The sequence below is a fragment of the Lepisma saccharinum genome, chromosome 1 (genome assembly GCF_977018435.1).
Source record: "Lepisma saccharinum chromosome 1, izLepSacc3.1, whole genome shotgun sequence".
NCBI lineage: Eukaryota > Metazoa > Arthropoda > Insecta > Zygentoma > Lepismatidae > Lepisma > Lepisma saccharinum.
The window spans coordinates 180823578-180838135 of record NC_139229.1 but is presented as its reverse complement, the minus strand read 5'-3'; the positions used below and the strand labels follow the sequence as shown (position 1 = coordinate 180838135).

Here is a 14558-nt window from a genome sequence, read left to right as displayed (position 1 = left end):
CTACATTTTCATCAAACATTAAAAAAAATGTCTAGAGGAAAGTCCAAATAACTACTCAAATGCATTGATTAGGTCTGAGAGGGTATCAATGTATCGGTATTGGAATCGGAAACTATCGGTACAGATTTAATCACTAGGGCTCAGATTTTTATGACATGTCTGTCCTGTTTTAAGAAGCCTAAGTTAATCTGAATGCATTTCTAGCTTTTGCGAACACAATGCTGCTAGTTTTATTGGCCTATTTGCATTAGCTTTTGGTCAAATTTTTGCCTAAACATGGCATGAAACCTTTTTTGTTATTTGTAATGTGTTTTTAACGGGTACTGCCCATAAAATTATGTTTCTTTAAGCAATACAGAGAGATTTTTGTTTGTCTTTTTCACCTTTAGCGAAGACAGCTTGCATGATTTGCCAGGAACATGCTTTGAAACACAGCATGAGACTAAAGTGATTTTCCCCCCCTTTTCACTCAATAATATCCAAGTTTTATTTTATCACTTTTTTTAATTTCAACAACATGTTGTAAAGGACACTTCAACTCAAGCAATACTTACACTTATGATGTATCCACTCTGAGATGTGAGGCCCAAACTATTTAGTTCTCTTGCAACACTGACAGGATCTTCACTCCCTCGGTTCACGAAAGCAATCGCATATGAGTACTCATCTTCTACTACAGGAGTAACAGGTCGAACCCATGCATTTACGTTATCTACCTGGAAGGGAGTAAATAATATGAACAGGTTGGCATTTTTATTGATAAGAATTATAAGTTTATATAATTAGAAGTTTTTCAGGTTATTTTTTTTCATGTTCCATGGCAAAAAGTACTGCAGTAGATACCATGGTTTCAGATGAAACTTCCTTGGTAGATAAAAATACATTATAATTCCAATGATACAATTTTTTTTTAACATTGAAATTTAACTCAAATTTGACAAATTCTATTACCGTACTATTTTAAATCTACAGTCTTGCATCACTGTAGCTCATTCTTGCTCCATTACATCTGAAGATACACATGAAATGTTCGTAAAATGTTACCAGAGCTCTAGTTGATTGATTGATTGATTTGCTTTATTTTACTTTGCATTTCTGCCACTTTTAGCCATACGCGAAGATGATGGTATGATGAAATTGATGAAGGGACACACAAGGAACACCCATGCCCAGGCTAGGATTCAAACTTGGTATCCCTGGCTTCATTGCATGATGTGCTAACCACTATGCCCCGGAGGCCGACCATAACTACGGTGTATTATGGTGTATGTTGCATTTGCTAAGTTTGTTTTAAGTCCCACTTTATGCTCAAAAAGGCTACTCAGAATTGGACCTACAGTTTAAAGTGGTATCTGAAAAACTATAAAATGTGCCTCCACCAAGAATCAAACTTGGGACCCCTTGATTACTAGACAACAGTATTACCACTACATTATTGGAAAGGCCCACATTGTATTTCTAATTTCATAATACCAAGAAAATGCATTTTCCAGTACCCAGTGTAACATTGTATCATATTGAACACCAATATTTGAAATTAGTGCACAACAAAAAAGTAAAAGAAGAAAGTAATGTTGAAAATTATGGTAATATCACTGTTAGAATAATAAAGTAAGTAGGATGATACCGTGTTAGAATACTATTATACTAGTTGAACATAAAAATGAACTCATAATAAAGAATGATATGAAATAAAAAAGAAGGTAGGAAGAAATGAAAAAGATAAAACTTGATAAATTGTGAGTTATTTACAGTTTTTGTTTTTATTTAAAACAAGCAATTGTGATAAAACTGTTACACATCCATTTTAAAACCACTTAACCTGATGAAAACTTTGTAAGTAAAGATGAATATTGGTGCATATAAACTTTTATGCTTCTTTTATTTGTGTTGTAATAAAAGTGATAGTTAATTGAGAAAATTTAGGTACATGATGATTGGATAAAATTGATCAGGCCTGGTCAACATGCCATGGAAGAGCACTCTAGTATGCATGTGTGGACTGCAGGGAAAGCAGCGGTAGTGAAGTATTGTAAGAGGGTCAGAAACGTGGGAGGGAGGCAGGTGGCTTCGTCCGTTGTGTTCCCATTCATGAAGATGTGATGTTTGCACCACATGGGAGTGCTTGCTAGCCTCCGCAAGTACAAGAGAGTTGTTCAAGCTTGAAACAAATAAAATAATAATAATAATAATAATAATAATAAATAGTCATCCACTCCCTGGATGGGATTTGGGTGCAGAAACTTTAGAGGAAAGATTGTGAGACAATTACTCAACGTTCTTGACCACCACCAACAAATATTATGCAATAATATTTTTAGTTTTTTAAAATTAAAATTAATTAAAATGAACAAGAGGCTTTTAAACTTCCTATCACTCCCAATTAGTAACTTTGTCAACTTCACATCGCTAACCTAATAACTTTTTTATCCAATTTCATACACTTTACACTAGTATTATATTAACCTTCCGATTACTAACCTGTTCTCCCTAACTTTGAGATCTTAAAATTAATAATTGTAGATCCAACACAAGAACACTTTAATCCTACTAACACTTTTATATGTAAACCAATGAATATTCTGGTCTCCGAATAATCATTGGTCCTTTTTCATATCATCATGTAAAAAAAATGGAAATAACGGATAAAGAACAAAGATAAATAAGGGAATCTGGTAAATATTTCGCATAACTGACGTTGCAGTATAGAATAGAATATAATATTTATATCTGAAATGTGAGTCCTCAGGTTGTAGGCATACATACGAAGTGTTAGTTTACAATTATGTAAAGAGATAATGTTACATGAATAACTCTATGTCCATACACACATATACTGGGTAGAGTTCGTGTTCACTCTACAGCAGAGGAATGTTACCGTAGTACACTTAAACAGTGTGGAAATCACAGAAGTCACACCTGCCGCAGATGCTGTCCCCTATCCTCCCCCCTATCCCTCCTATGTCATACTAGCCTGGTTCTTGCTGGGTGGATGGAGGCAGAACAAGCTGAAGAGGCTGGATGGGAGTGCAATCTACATATTGTGTGGTGATGTTGAGACAAGGGAGCATATTCTTGTCCAGTGTTCATGGTCAACTCCGAACAGACTGCGCAGATGGGGAGACGAGGTTGCGGACAGCATACAAAGAACTCTGTGTACAATAATTCAGGAAAGCTGGCTGACGGAGAATGCACAGCGTGACATCAGAGCCCTAGGTATCTATCTGAACACTATCTGGAAGGAACGAAGGAAAACTTTGCAAGTCTTAAGGGAAAGTGAATGGTATGATGTTGCAGTATAATTTAAGGCACCGGGACAATACCGCATACCTCTGAATGTATGAGGGTGGAGGAGGGCATTTTTCGAGGCTTCTGTCCTTTTAATAATATGTGTAGTATAGTTATAAATACTACTTGAATATTATAATGCTTTGCATGAAACTGTGATCTTCAAAACACACAAACACTGAATTGGATTTTAAGATATCACAAGTTTACCTTGTTGAATTTCTATTTTATGGAACTACAAACAGTGTTAAAGATATGTAAAATAAAAAATTACCTGATCTATTCTTCGGCCTTGAATTCCAAGAGGGTCCTGGTTTATGGCAATTACTTTATCGTTCTGCAAGATTGCTGCATACTCTGGCAGGATGTCTCTCAAATCATTTGACATGAGAAGAGGAGCTGCTAAAATCGACCATATCGCCATCTGCACCTCACTTTGGGCCAGATTCAAGCCAAAATTCCCAATGATCAGCTACACATGAAGGATAAGAAAAAAACATGTGCAAGAATAGTATTTCTTTCATAATCATCTTCAAATATACACACAAATTTTGTTTCTTAGCTTTATTATTTGCAATACTACACTTAAATGTTACATCTACAAATTAAATAAACAAGAAGAAAATAGGAAAATAGGAAAAACAACGAAAATAGGAAAAGGAAGGATAGAAGAAGCAGCATCAAAACCAACGTGTGACCATCCCAACATCAGATCTTGTTTTCTCACCTGAGGAAGACTGCTTGAAATGGAGGATTTTTTTTAACAAAAACATGCCAGAAGCAGTAATCAAAGTAAATGAAAACTATCACTTAAATCATTTGTTCTTAATCATGATGGCATGAGGCATAAACTACGCTTTCATTAAAATGATGTGTTCAGCATTTTTGTTGTAAAGTCTACAAGCTTTTGCCACACAGATAAGACAACACACTTTATAAAATGAAGAAAGTGAAATGAGATCTACATTGAATATAATCCCTTGTCTATGTTTTCAACTACATTTCAAGAGAAATAGATGGATATTGTAGTTTCAGTCAGGTATTATCTGAAGAACTGAATGAAAATGAGGCCTTATCTCTGTAACATATATTTATATCACTCCATTATCTATAATTACACATTGTTAATCCCTATAGACTTATCTAAAAGTATTATGCCTATGTAGATAAATCAAATAAAAAGAAGAAATTAGAAATATAATGAAGACTGCTTAAATATAAAACAACATTTAATGATAATGCAGCTTCTATCATATAGCATTGTGAGCAGTGGCGAAGCGTCCTATGAGGCCCGGAGGCCGGGCCTACCCTAATATATTTGTCTATAACGGATTATTTTATTACTTATAAATTTCATTAAACGACGCTTAATAAAAGAAAACTGAAATTCTTGGTCTTCCGATAATTACCGCAAGTTTGCAACCCTGCCTGGAACCGTATCTGAGCATTCAGTGAGGCCTCCCGAGAGTGCCTCAGCTGGTCTCATAACAACCTATGTGATTCGTGCGGGAAAGCATAATTTCAGGGGTGCGTTCGCCTGTAATGTAACCTGAGAGGCCGGCCTCTTTTCTCTCTCTCACCCCCTCTCCCTGACTTCCGAAGAGTGCCGATCGTGTACGAGCGCGTGACGAAGCAGGCAGTGGACGTACAGAGCTTGTTGAAGCAGTGTTTCCATGGAAGATTCAGAGCTGTGCCGGGAGCGGAGCACACCCAGCTGCTAACATGTAGCGAAAATGTGTTGCTAACACCTCTAAGCCTGGCCTCCTAACCTAACAAAGTAGGCATTATTAGAATTCTAACTGCACATAATGCATGCGAGTTGGTTACCAGTGTTAAGTTTGGTGCTTTCAGCTCTTTTGAGGAACCGCTTTTCGCGAAGTGTTAGCTGCTGGATGTGCCCCATACCAATCTCGATTCAGAGAAGGAAAGTATTTTATTTCTTTGAGGAAAGGGATATTGAGACGAAATTTCCTTTCATGATTAGTGACATAATTGAAAAGGCGCTACTTTTAAAATGGGGCAAAGTACGTACAATGCAAACGTATAGAGAAAATCCATGTTACTGAAATTTTCTGGTCGGTGTGTTACACAGTCCGTGTTCTCATTTAGCATTTCATCATTTTCTAAATCATATTATATATTTTTTTTAAAAAAAGTCGCCTGTTGAAGAAGAATTATATGCATAAAAAAGTTAAAAAGAAATAATTGATTGATAGATTTAGTTTATTTTACTTGGCTTTCTGCCATTTTTGGCTAATTGGGAAGATGAGAATGAGCGATAATATGATGACTGACGAAGGGACACTCACAAAGAACACCTATGCCCAGGTGGGAATTCGAACCTGAGGCCCTTGTCGTAGCACGCTGTTATAACCAATCTGCCGCGGAGGTCAGCATTAAAAAGAAATAAACGCTAAGTGACGATCAAGTGAACCAACCATTTCTGTAATGCGAGAAACATTTACAATACTGTTATTGAAGTAGCAAATAATTTTTACGAGCAGCTTTAATCTAACAAATGTAAGATGGCTAGGGCCTGACAGAACAGCTTTTTCATTGGGTGACGCGTGGTCAGAACATCGAGTCTCATTGTCACTTTTTTCTGACCTTCGAGACAGAAGCACCTTTATTCTCAGATATCTAATCGAGACTAGATTAAAGTAGAATCTGAACCAATGCCTCCAGTGGGAATCGAACCTTCTACTTCTTGATTATAAGGCGAGAGCGTTAATCACTACATTATCCTTTACAATCACTATCCCGACTTAAGTAGACGAGATTCAGGCAATATGTTATCTTTTATTTTCTAGGGGCTATATTTTAACATACTACTGTTAAAAAAAATCACATCTTCCCCTCGCCCCAAACCCTGCTCCGTCCTGTGCCTACCCTTCCAGAGACAGCACGCTTCGCCACTGATTGTGAGTAGATACTTATTTCAATTATGCATTAACATACTGTAAGGGTATGTATGCCTTGGCAGAGAAAACCAAAGTTGTCTTCACAAAGTTCATAGCCATAAGCAAGCTACACCAGGTAAGGTATAGCTTGTGAAATAGATACTGTTGTTTCCACGTGGAAAGATTTGGAAATTTCACACAAAGTGGAAAAAGAGGAGTCAGTAAATGACTGGGGGGGGGGGTGACGTAAGAATCAAAGAGGATACGAAAGTTTTGTTCTCGACAGTGTACTGTGCGAATGTTCCTTTGAGACATGGCTCCCCAAGTGTTTTCATGGTCAGCCAAAACCTACCATTGGAAGGCTTGACTCAATAATAGCAAGTATGGGTTTTGGAGTAAATGATAGTCAAGAAAAATGTTCCTATTTATTAACCCCACTGATCCCATAAATCTCCAAGTGGGAGTGCAGATCACTGCACTCGGAAAGGAAACACCGAGATATCAATTCCCATGAGTGATGTCTTCAGGTACACTAAGGTATGCTACTAATCTCCACTTACCATATCGGGGTCATTCCAGTGGCCTGGTCCTGCATGGTCAGCAAATACATCTTGATATTCAGCACAATGGTCCATGATGTCCTGCACACTGTTCCAGTTATCTTCAATGTCATCGTAATTCCTCCACAGGTTGCAGTGTTCTGCAACTGCTGAATAGTTACTCTGGAATGCAAATTTAGAAAACATGAAAGCAACCATTATACTCAATACAAGGGACAGTCAAAAAAATTTACAGAACTGTGGTATAGCACTGTAATAATATGGCATGTTCAAATGCTTATCTAATCACTGAACCCTTGTGCACAACACACACGCTTCCTGCCATTGTTAGAAGCACCTTTGTAAGGCTTCTTTTGGAATATTCTGGAGTTTAGCTGTCAAATTCGATTTGATGTCCTCCAAGGTTGCAAAATGTATCCCCATGAGACCCTTGAGGTCAATTTTCAAAGTACGAAACAGCCAAAAGGCACTCAGAGCGAGATCCAGACAGTGAGAGATCCAGTATGACCATAAACTTGCTACTGGGTCAATGGCATCTCTGAATCAGATTTTCCCAATTTGCATGAATACTGTTCGAATACTAACATTGAAACGAATGACCAACACACATGTGTGATAGTGCATGCTGAAACCTGTCAGACCTGTTGCAACTGCAAGCAGACATGCTATGCTTCCCACAAGAACAATGAGAATTCCAAGAACATTTTGACTTCCCATCACATGCAATTTTAGGTTAAAAGTCAACACATGTGGATGGACTTTGGTATTCAAATTTTATTCAGAAAATTTTTACAAAACTTAAAAAGTAGACCAGGAAGAGGCTACTGACATACATATACATAGATATGTATGTATGTATATGTGTGGGGACAGAGAGCAATAGGAGGGTCTACAAAACAAAATTTCCATTGTATTTTACTTTATGTACATTTGCAAAGACAAATAGACTTCACCAGAAAATGTAAAGTAAACTTCAAATATAAGGATTTATTAGTCTAATTTCTTGACATTCTTTGTTTACATATACCTGAAATGTTGGAATAAAAAATGAAATTATGTAAAAATCAAGGCATAGATTATATACAGGGCATTTCAAAATGATTTGAAATCCATAAGGAATATAAGATTACCAGCGATCAAATATTCCGTGAAATACTACATTCAAACACATCCTAAAGTTTATTTAGGAACAGGCCCAATAGTTCATAATTCTACTGCCAGATGGCAGGCTGACCAGAAGTAAAATGGCTGCCAGTAGTGAAGAGAAAGCATTTTGCATCTTACAATATTACGTTAAGCTGTCCGTGTTGAGTCGAGCAGTGATGATGATTATTTCCAGAAGTTAATGTTCAGTTATGAGGATACATCGATTGACTGGATGTGCAGCTATCAGTCATCAACATCATCTCCGCTGGCCCCCAAGGTCACCGAACCTCCTTCCCTGTTGTGTCTGCCAGATGATTTGCCCTTACAGAGGTAGCCTGTTCACTGGAATTCTTCTCGATAGGGATGCTATCCATGTCAAAAATAGTTTATAAAATGCCCAAGCATCTTGCAGTTCATGCAAATCATTGTGGAGTGTGGTTCAGACAGTGCCCTTGGCATACCCTGAGCGACCGATATGAAAAGAATTAGGGAATGTTGTGAGGTAGCTCCATGTTAACCTTTGCCAATTAAGTTTGGACAGTTCTTTCTTAAGCCATGCATGAAATTCACATTGTACACTCAACATGGTTGGTTCAAGAAAATTGCAAGACACAAAATGCTTTCTCATCCCCACTGGCAGCCATTTTACTACTGGTCAGGTTGCCACTTGGTGGTAGAGTAATGAAGTATTGAATCCTTTCCTAAGAGAGAAAAACAACAACAACAACAAAAATAAACGTATGTTTGAATATATTTCATGGGATATTTAATCGTTGGTAATGTTATATTCCTTATGGAATGTTTTGTTATCGTTCAAATCATTTTCAAGGACCCTTTATAAGTAAATCGTATTAAAACATATTGAGAAGTTACGAAAACTGTGGCTTAACCAGGAATTTATCATACATGTTTGGAATCCCATGACAAAATTTTACCAAAAGAGCTACAAAGCTGACCTGTGGCATCATGGTAAATTAGATATATGTGTCCGTTCCAGAGATTCGTCTAGTTAGTTCACTAAGAAAGTATTACTTCAAAGTAATAATATAAAATTCCAGAGTAAGCATGTTCAACTCTCTACTGAAAAAAAAAAATCCGAAGACAAATACTCACATCAATTCCAGCCAGGAACTGGAAAAACGGCCAACTACATCCATATACAATGGGTCTCTCAGTTTGATTCAAATACAATCCAAATTCTATGTATCCTGAAATAAATTGAGACAGGTCTTATAAATGTCAAACAAAAACCCAATTTTGTAATTAATTTTTACAATTATAATAATTTATCTGAAGCATGCGCAATGAGCAGAACTTCATGAACAATAACTCCAGTAACTACTTCAATTTCTTAAACAAGTCCCAAAGTTAGTGCATGAGTAAAGTATTCCTAACATGGACCTACCTTCTGGCATTTCTGTTGGATCAGAGTTACAGCCATCTATTTTCAAGTAGTCGACATCCCAGTCTGCAAACGTTTGGGCATCAATCTCCAAATGGCCCAGAATACCTGGATAACCTGCGCATGTCTCGGTGCCATAATCCTCATAGATGCCAAACTTCAGACCTTTCGAGTGGACCTTGAAGGTAGGAAATTCAGGAGAAAATAGAAACATGAATCCAGATAATAATGAAACTTACAGTTAATATGCAGCAAATTTATACTTATCAACAATTCATATTCAAATAAATTAACTTTGACTCTGGTTATACATTTTTGTTTACTACTAATATGGATAAAAGGATATACTTGAGAGTTACGAAATTAGTAAAAACATCTATACATCAGACTTTACTCACATAGGCTGCAAGATCTTTTATTCCATACGGAAAACGCTCGGGATCAGGTTGTAGCCTTCCCTCAGTATCTCTTTCACTAGAAAGCCAGCAGTCATCTATGATAACATATTCATAACCCACATCAGCAAAACCATCACCCACAATACGATCAGCCATCGCTCGGATCAAACTGTCACTGTGTAGAAAGGAACATATTTTAAATATAATAATGAACAATGTAAAGGCTTCAGAAATTCCTTTTCTAACAATCTTTTAGTGTTGTGACCTACCTAACAAAAGTCAATTCGAATAAAATTAGCAATAGCAACAAAAGTTTAATGTATATTTATTAAAAACTGCAGACCCATTTATATCAAAAATACAATTTCTATAATTACAATTCCAGGATTTCCTTTCCTATCACAAAGAGTTGATGCCTGTAGTAAAATTGCGGCATTCTCAAATTAAAATTAAGTTTTAAGATTTTTAAAACAACTCATTATAAATTAACATACAAGACAGAAGTTCCAGTCAGCCTCCGTGGCAGAGTGGTTAGCACATCATGCTACGACACCAGGGTTCCCATGTTCGAATCCCAGCCTGGGCATGGATGTTTGGGAGTGTCCATTCATCAATTTCATCATATCATCACTCATCCCCAACTTTGCAAATTAGCCAAAAGTGGCACGAAAAGCAAAGTAAAATAAAGCAAATCCATCAATTAATCAATCAAGAGAGAAGTTCCAAATATAATTTTATAGGGAAGGGAAAATGGGAAGGGGGGATTTGATGATCCATGTGAAAATAATACTTCAGTGTGTGACAACATCAAAGTGTAGTCACTTTTAAAACCCACTCTTCATGACATAATTGCTTGCAAATTAAGTTTTTCCACATCTTTAAAACACACACATTTGTTTCTCCAAACATCACATTGCTTTTCCTTGTATGTACGTATTGCTTGCATTGTAGAATTATTTCTCTTGTAGTTCATGGTTCTTACAAGCACATAAACACAATTAAGATTTCAGGAGAACACACGCTCCCTTTATCAGACATTTATTCTTGCTTGATTAATGTTACAGTCATAACAATCTAGTCCTTGTTATAACTGTAATATTAATCAAACAAGAATAAATGTCTGATGAAGAGAGCACTTGTTCTCCAAAAACATTACACTGAAAATTATGTTTATGTTTATGTGCTTGTATAATTCAAAGTGGCTTCTACAATGATTTCCAGAATTCTAAATGCACTCCTCAGCTTCCTGAAAAACTTGCAAAAATCATTACACAATCTGAACCACATACAGTGGAATCCCGATTTTACATTCCTGGATTTTTACATTTTCTTGCATTATACTACATTCAATCTTGATGGTCCCAATGTAGCAAAAAATTTTCCTCGATTTTATATTTTCCAACATTTTAAGTTCTTTTCAGATTGGTCCATCTGAAAAATGTAAAATCGAGGTGCCACTGTATGTATATTTTCAGAAAAGAGAAGATTTTATTTCCCTGGTTGAAAATTAATTTTGAAATGCCAAGCCTGGAAAAGAAAGTCCAGATAAGAGGATTTTGTAAACAGTTTATTGTTAATAGCATTACATACCTAATACAATTGTGTGCATCATTCACACAATCCGTGTTGCATCTGAATCTCTCCCAAGACAGCCATCCCATTGGAGGAGTTCGGACAAGGCCATTCTCCAATGCTCTTCCAAGAGTAACCACAGCCAAGTACACTGTTAATACTCGCAAAATCATGCTCTGTAATGGTAGAGATATTTTTGAGCACATCTAACAGTTAACATAAATGAATGTGCAGGCGACACATGTACGCAGCCTTGAACAAGTTGAAACTGTGGTTATAGTATCAAGAATATGTTTAAACACATTCATTTGGTGCGAGTTTCATTGGGAATTTCTTGGAGTTTCAATTGGCAAATGCTTGAAAATTTTCGTTTTTCACATCAAAGTTTGTCCACTTTATGCTCAGATAGGCTAGTCAGGATTGATCCTACAGTTAAAGTAGGATTAGAACCACTGTGCCACCATTACAGATTGAACCCACTCTCTTGTAACATTAACACTTTCAGGAAAGCAACTCCCTTTTTCATATATTGAAATATTTTATTACGTATTAATTACGCCATATTTGCAGTTTGTTCCAAGAAATATGTTTAATTTAGTATCTCCAGTGGTGGCGATTAGGGGTGCCCCCCCACTTTTCGCCACTGTCTTTGCTCCCCCCCTCAGTTTTGGTACCTTGACCACCCCTCCGTTTTGGAACCCAATCGCCGCCAGTGAGTATCTCCGATAACAAAACAGCAGCTTCTTGCATGCTCTGTATTGACAACACGGACAAACTCTTGGACCAGTTGATCAAGCTTTGAAACTTGACTGCTATTTACAAGGAAACAGGAAAAACTATGTTTTCATTCTTTACATTTCTGTTGCAGCATGTGATAGTGTACATTGAAAGGTATTCTTAGAGGATTTATTTTACAGAACAATCAGATAATATTTTTAACCCATTCTTATTTTTATTGGATGAAAAGATGACAAAAATTATCATGGAGGAGACCATCAGATATGCATAGCAATATCTTCAAGAGTTCACTTGTAAACTGCAGTTGTGTGTTAGGCATTGGCATTCTTCCTCCAGTAATATTTTATATCTTCATGGGTTATTGATGTTGACAAGCATTGTGTGGAAGTCCACTCCAATGAGAGATGCTTTTACAGGAACCATCTTTCCACAAACAATGAAACCCCACAGATTTGAACGGATGCATGGCAAGAAAACACAATTAACTGGGCAATTTAAATAATGTCCAAGGTACAAGTAGAGCATTTAAATTGCAGTTTCAGGGGCTTATCAAGTTATTGTTATTGATAAATTACTTTGATATTGGTGTATTCTGAATCAACAGCAAATTAAACTCCCACTATGAATCAAACATACAATTTCCAAACCAGATTGAAGTTTCTTTTAAGTCAGTTTTATGCACAGATGAGCTACTTGGGATGGATCCTACAGTTTAAAGTGGTATCCATACCACCATGTGCCTCCATTGGGTATTGAACCCAGGACTCCTTGACTACAAGGCGATTACATTACCACTCTGACATCAGGGAGGTGATTCTTAAACAAGAAAATTATTATACTAACCATTAGGCTGTTTTGAAATCATGAATTCAAATACCGGTACTGAAAATTTATAATACTGCCCATACTCACAACTTGTCGTCCTTCCTATCTTGTATATTCAAGTTTCTCTCTAATCAACTGTGCCTTAAATGATGTTTGCAATTGTAAACAAACCTGCAATTATATCTGTTTTGATTCCATCTTATCTTTGACAGATAGATCCTCATACGTAAGCACGGCAAATGAATACAAATAATCAAGAGAAAAAGCTTATGATATAATTCAAAAGGTATTAAATCAGGACAATGAAACTCATTAACTATTATCAAGCTTATTTTTAGACCAGTTAATGTTGACTTGAATTATGATAATATCTATTGACAAAACATTTATCAACATGTTATCTCTTATCTATTAGACAGATGAGAGCAATCATTCATGTACAAACAATCTGACAACTCGTATGTTCAAAATGCACTGAATAAAAGGAACAAAAAATTCTGCAAAATTGTCTTTGTCTTATTCAAATTCTTTGTAACTCTTGGCTTTATGTACGATAAAAATTTCAAGGCATAAACAGTGAAACCTACCTTAAAAGGAACTGGAAGAGACCAGGACATTTTCCTGCTAAGCTACGTTTCTGTTCAATGCAAGCATAATATATAAAAAGTGAGATGAAATTTAATACGTACCTGTTCATGTAGTGTATTAATTCATACTGTATTGAACACATAAAAACATTGCACTGTACAGAACAGAAAACTGGTCAGTTGTTAGAATACTACTAGGAGTGCAAAATCCCAAAAGTCTGTGTCCCCAAAAACAACAGATTTGCAGGCTCTTAGCTAACACTATCTTCCTAACGGTCATAAGCAGATATTTGTTTTTAGCCTTAATCCTCATTAGATGGACTTTAGAGATTGTTCAATTTTTCATTAATGTCATGGTTACACCATAATTTTACAAATTGTGATTTTAGTACTTTTTGAAGTTTTCTATGTATTACCTTTTGAATAAATTAAACAACAAAAAAGTTTTAATGTATTAAACAATGATATGCTATAAAATGTGTCTTTATCATAGTCTGACGAAAGCAAAGTAGACTTGGTAGGATATTTTCAGTTGAAGAGCCAACCACTTTTCTCAAAAAATGTTCTTCAACAAAATAATTATTTTTATTTCAAAAATAACGTTATTGATTTATTATGAAAGTTTACACTGTTTTGAGCATTTCTGAGAAAACTGGATTTGATAGGTGCCAGTATTCCTGATATATATCAAATCAAAAAATATCCAATTGGGTAGTCTCTTTTCAAGATGCCATCTACCAGGACAGAGGTAGGGATTAGCTCTTTGACTGAAAATATCTTGAATGGTACAAGAATTAATCCTACCAAGTCCATTGCTTTTATCAAAATGTGCAGCAATTCATCAATTATTACAGACTTAGCTGTTTGACTATGATAAAGAGCCACATTTTGATACTATCCTCTCTCTTGATACACATTTTATGGCATATCTTTGATTGGAATACATTGAAACGTATCATCATATTAGAGCTTATAAATGAAGCTACAACCACAGATTAATAAGATCACTTACTTCCTATCTCTCCTTTGTAATCTGTGTGTATACCAAACCGGGCATGTGGAGCCCCCTTACGGCTGTTTCGAAATGTAAAGCGTTGTCATAGCAACCTCTCCGCCAATCATATCTTACTCTTGGCAGTGAC

The 14558-nt window shown here is 36.1% G+C and overlaps 1 protein-coding gene across 1 annotated transcript; it reads right to left on the bottom strand.

Moving 5' to 3' along the window:
* Nucleotides 1–539: 539 nt before the first annotated feature.
* Nucleotides 540–12865, bottom strand: LOC145987541 (alpha-N-acetylgalactosaminidase-like). Its single transcript, XM_083121905.1, has 8 exons — nucleotides 12848–12865; nucleotides 11285–11442; nucleotides 9695–9869; nucleotides 9300–9474; nucleotides 9008–9102; nucleotides 6749–6910; nucleotides 3563–3760; nucleotides 540–716 (listed from the first exon to the last, which is right to left on the bottom strand). The coding sequence occupies exons 1-8, from the start codon at nucleotides 12848–12850 to the stop codon at nucleotides 540–542; spliced, it is 1143 nt and encodes a 380-aa protein (XP_082978031.1). The 5' UTR covers nucleotides 12851–12865.
* Nucleotides 12866–14558: the final 1693 nt, after the last annotated feature.

Coding starts and splice junctions, on each gene's coding strand:
- LOC145987541 (XM_083121905.1), bottom strand. Junction 9,475..9,694: donor TAAAAGATCTTGCAGCCTAT/GTGAGTAAAGTC, acceptor CCTACCTTCAAG/GTCCACTCGAAAGGTCTGAA. Junction 717..3,562: donor AAGGCCGAAGAATAGATCAG/GTAATTTTTTAT, acceptor ACTCCCTTCCAG/GTAGATAACGTAAATGCATG.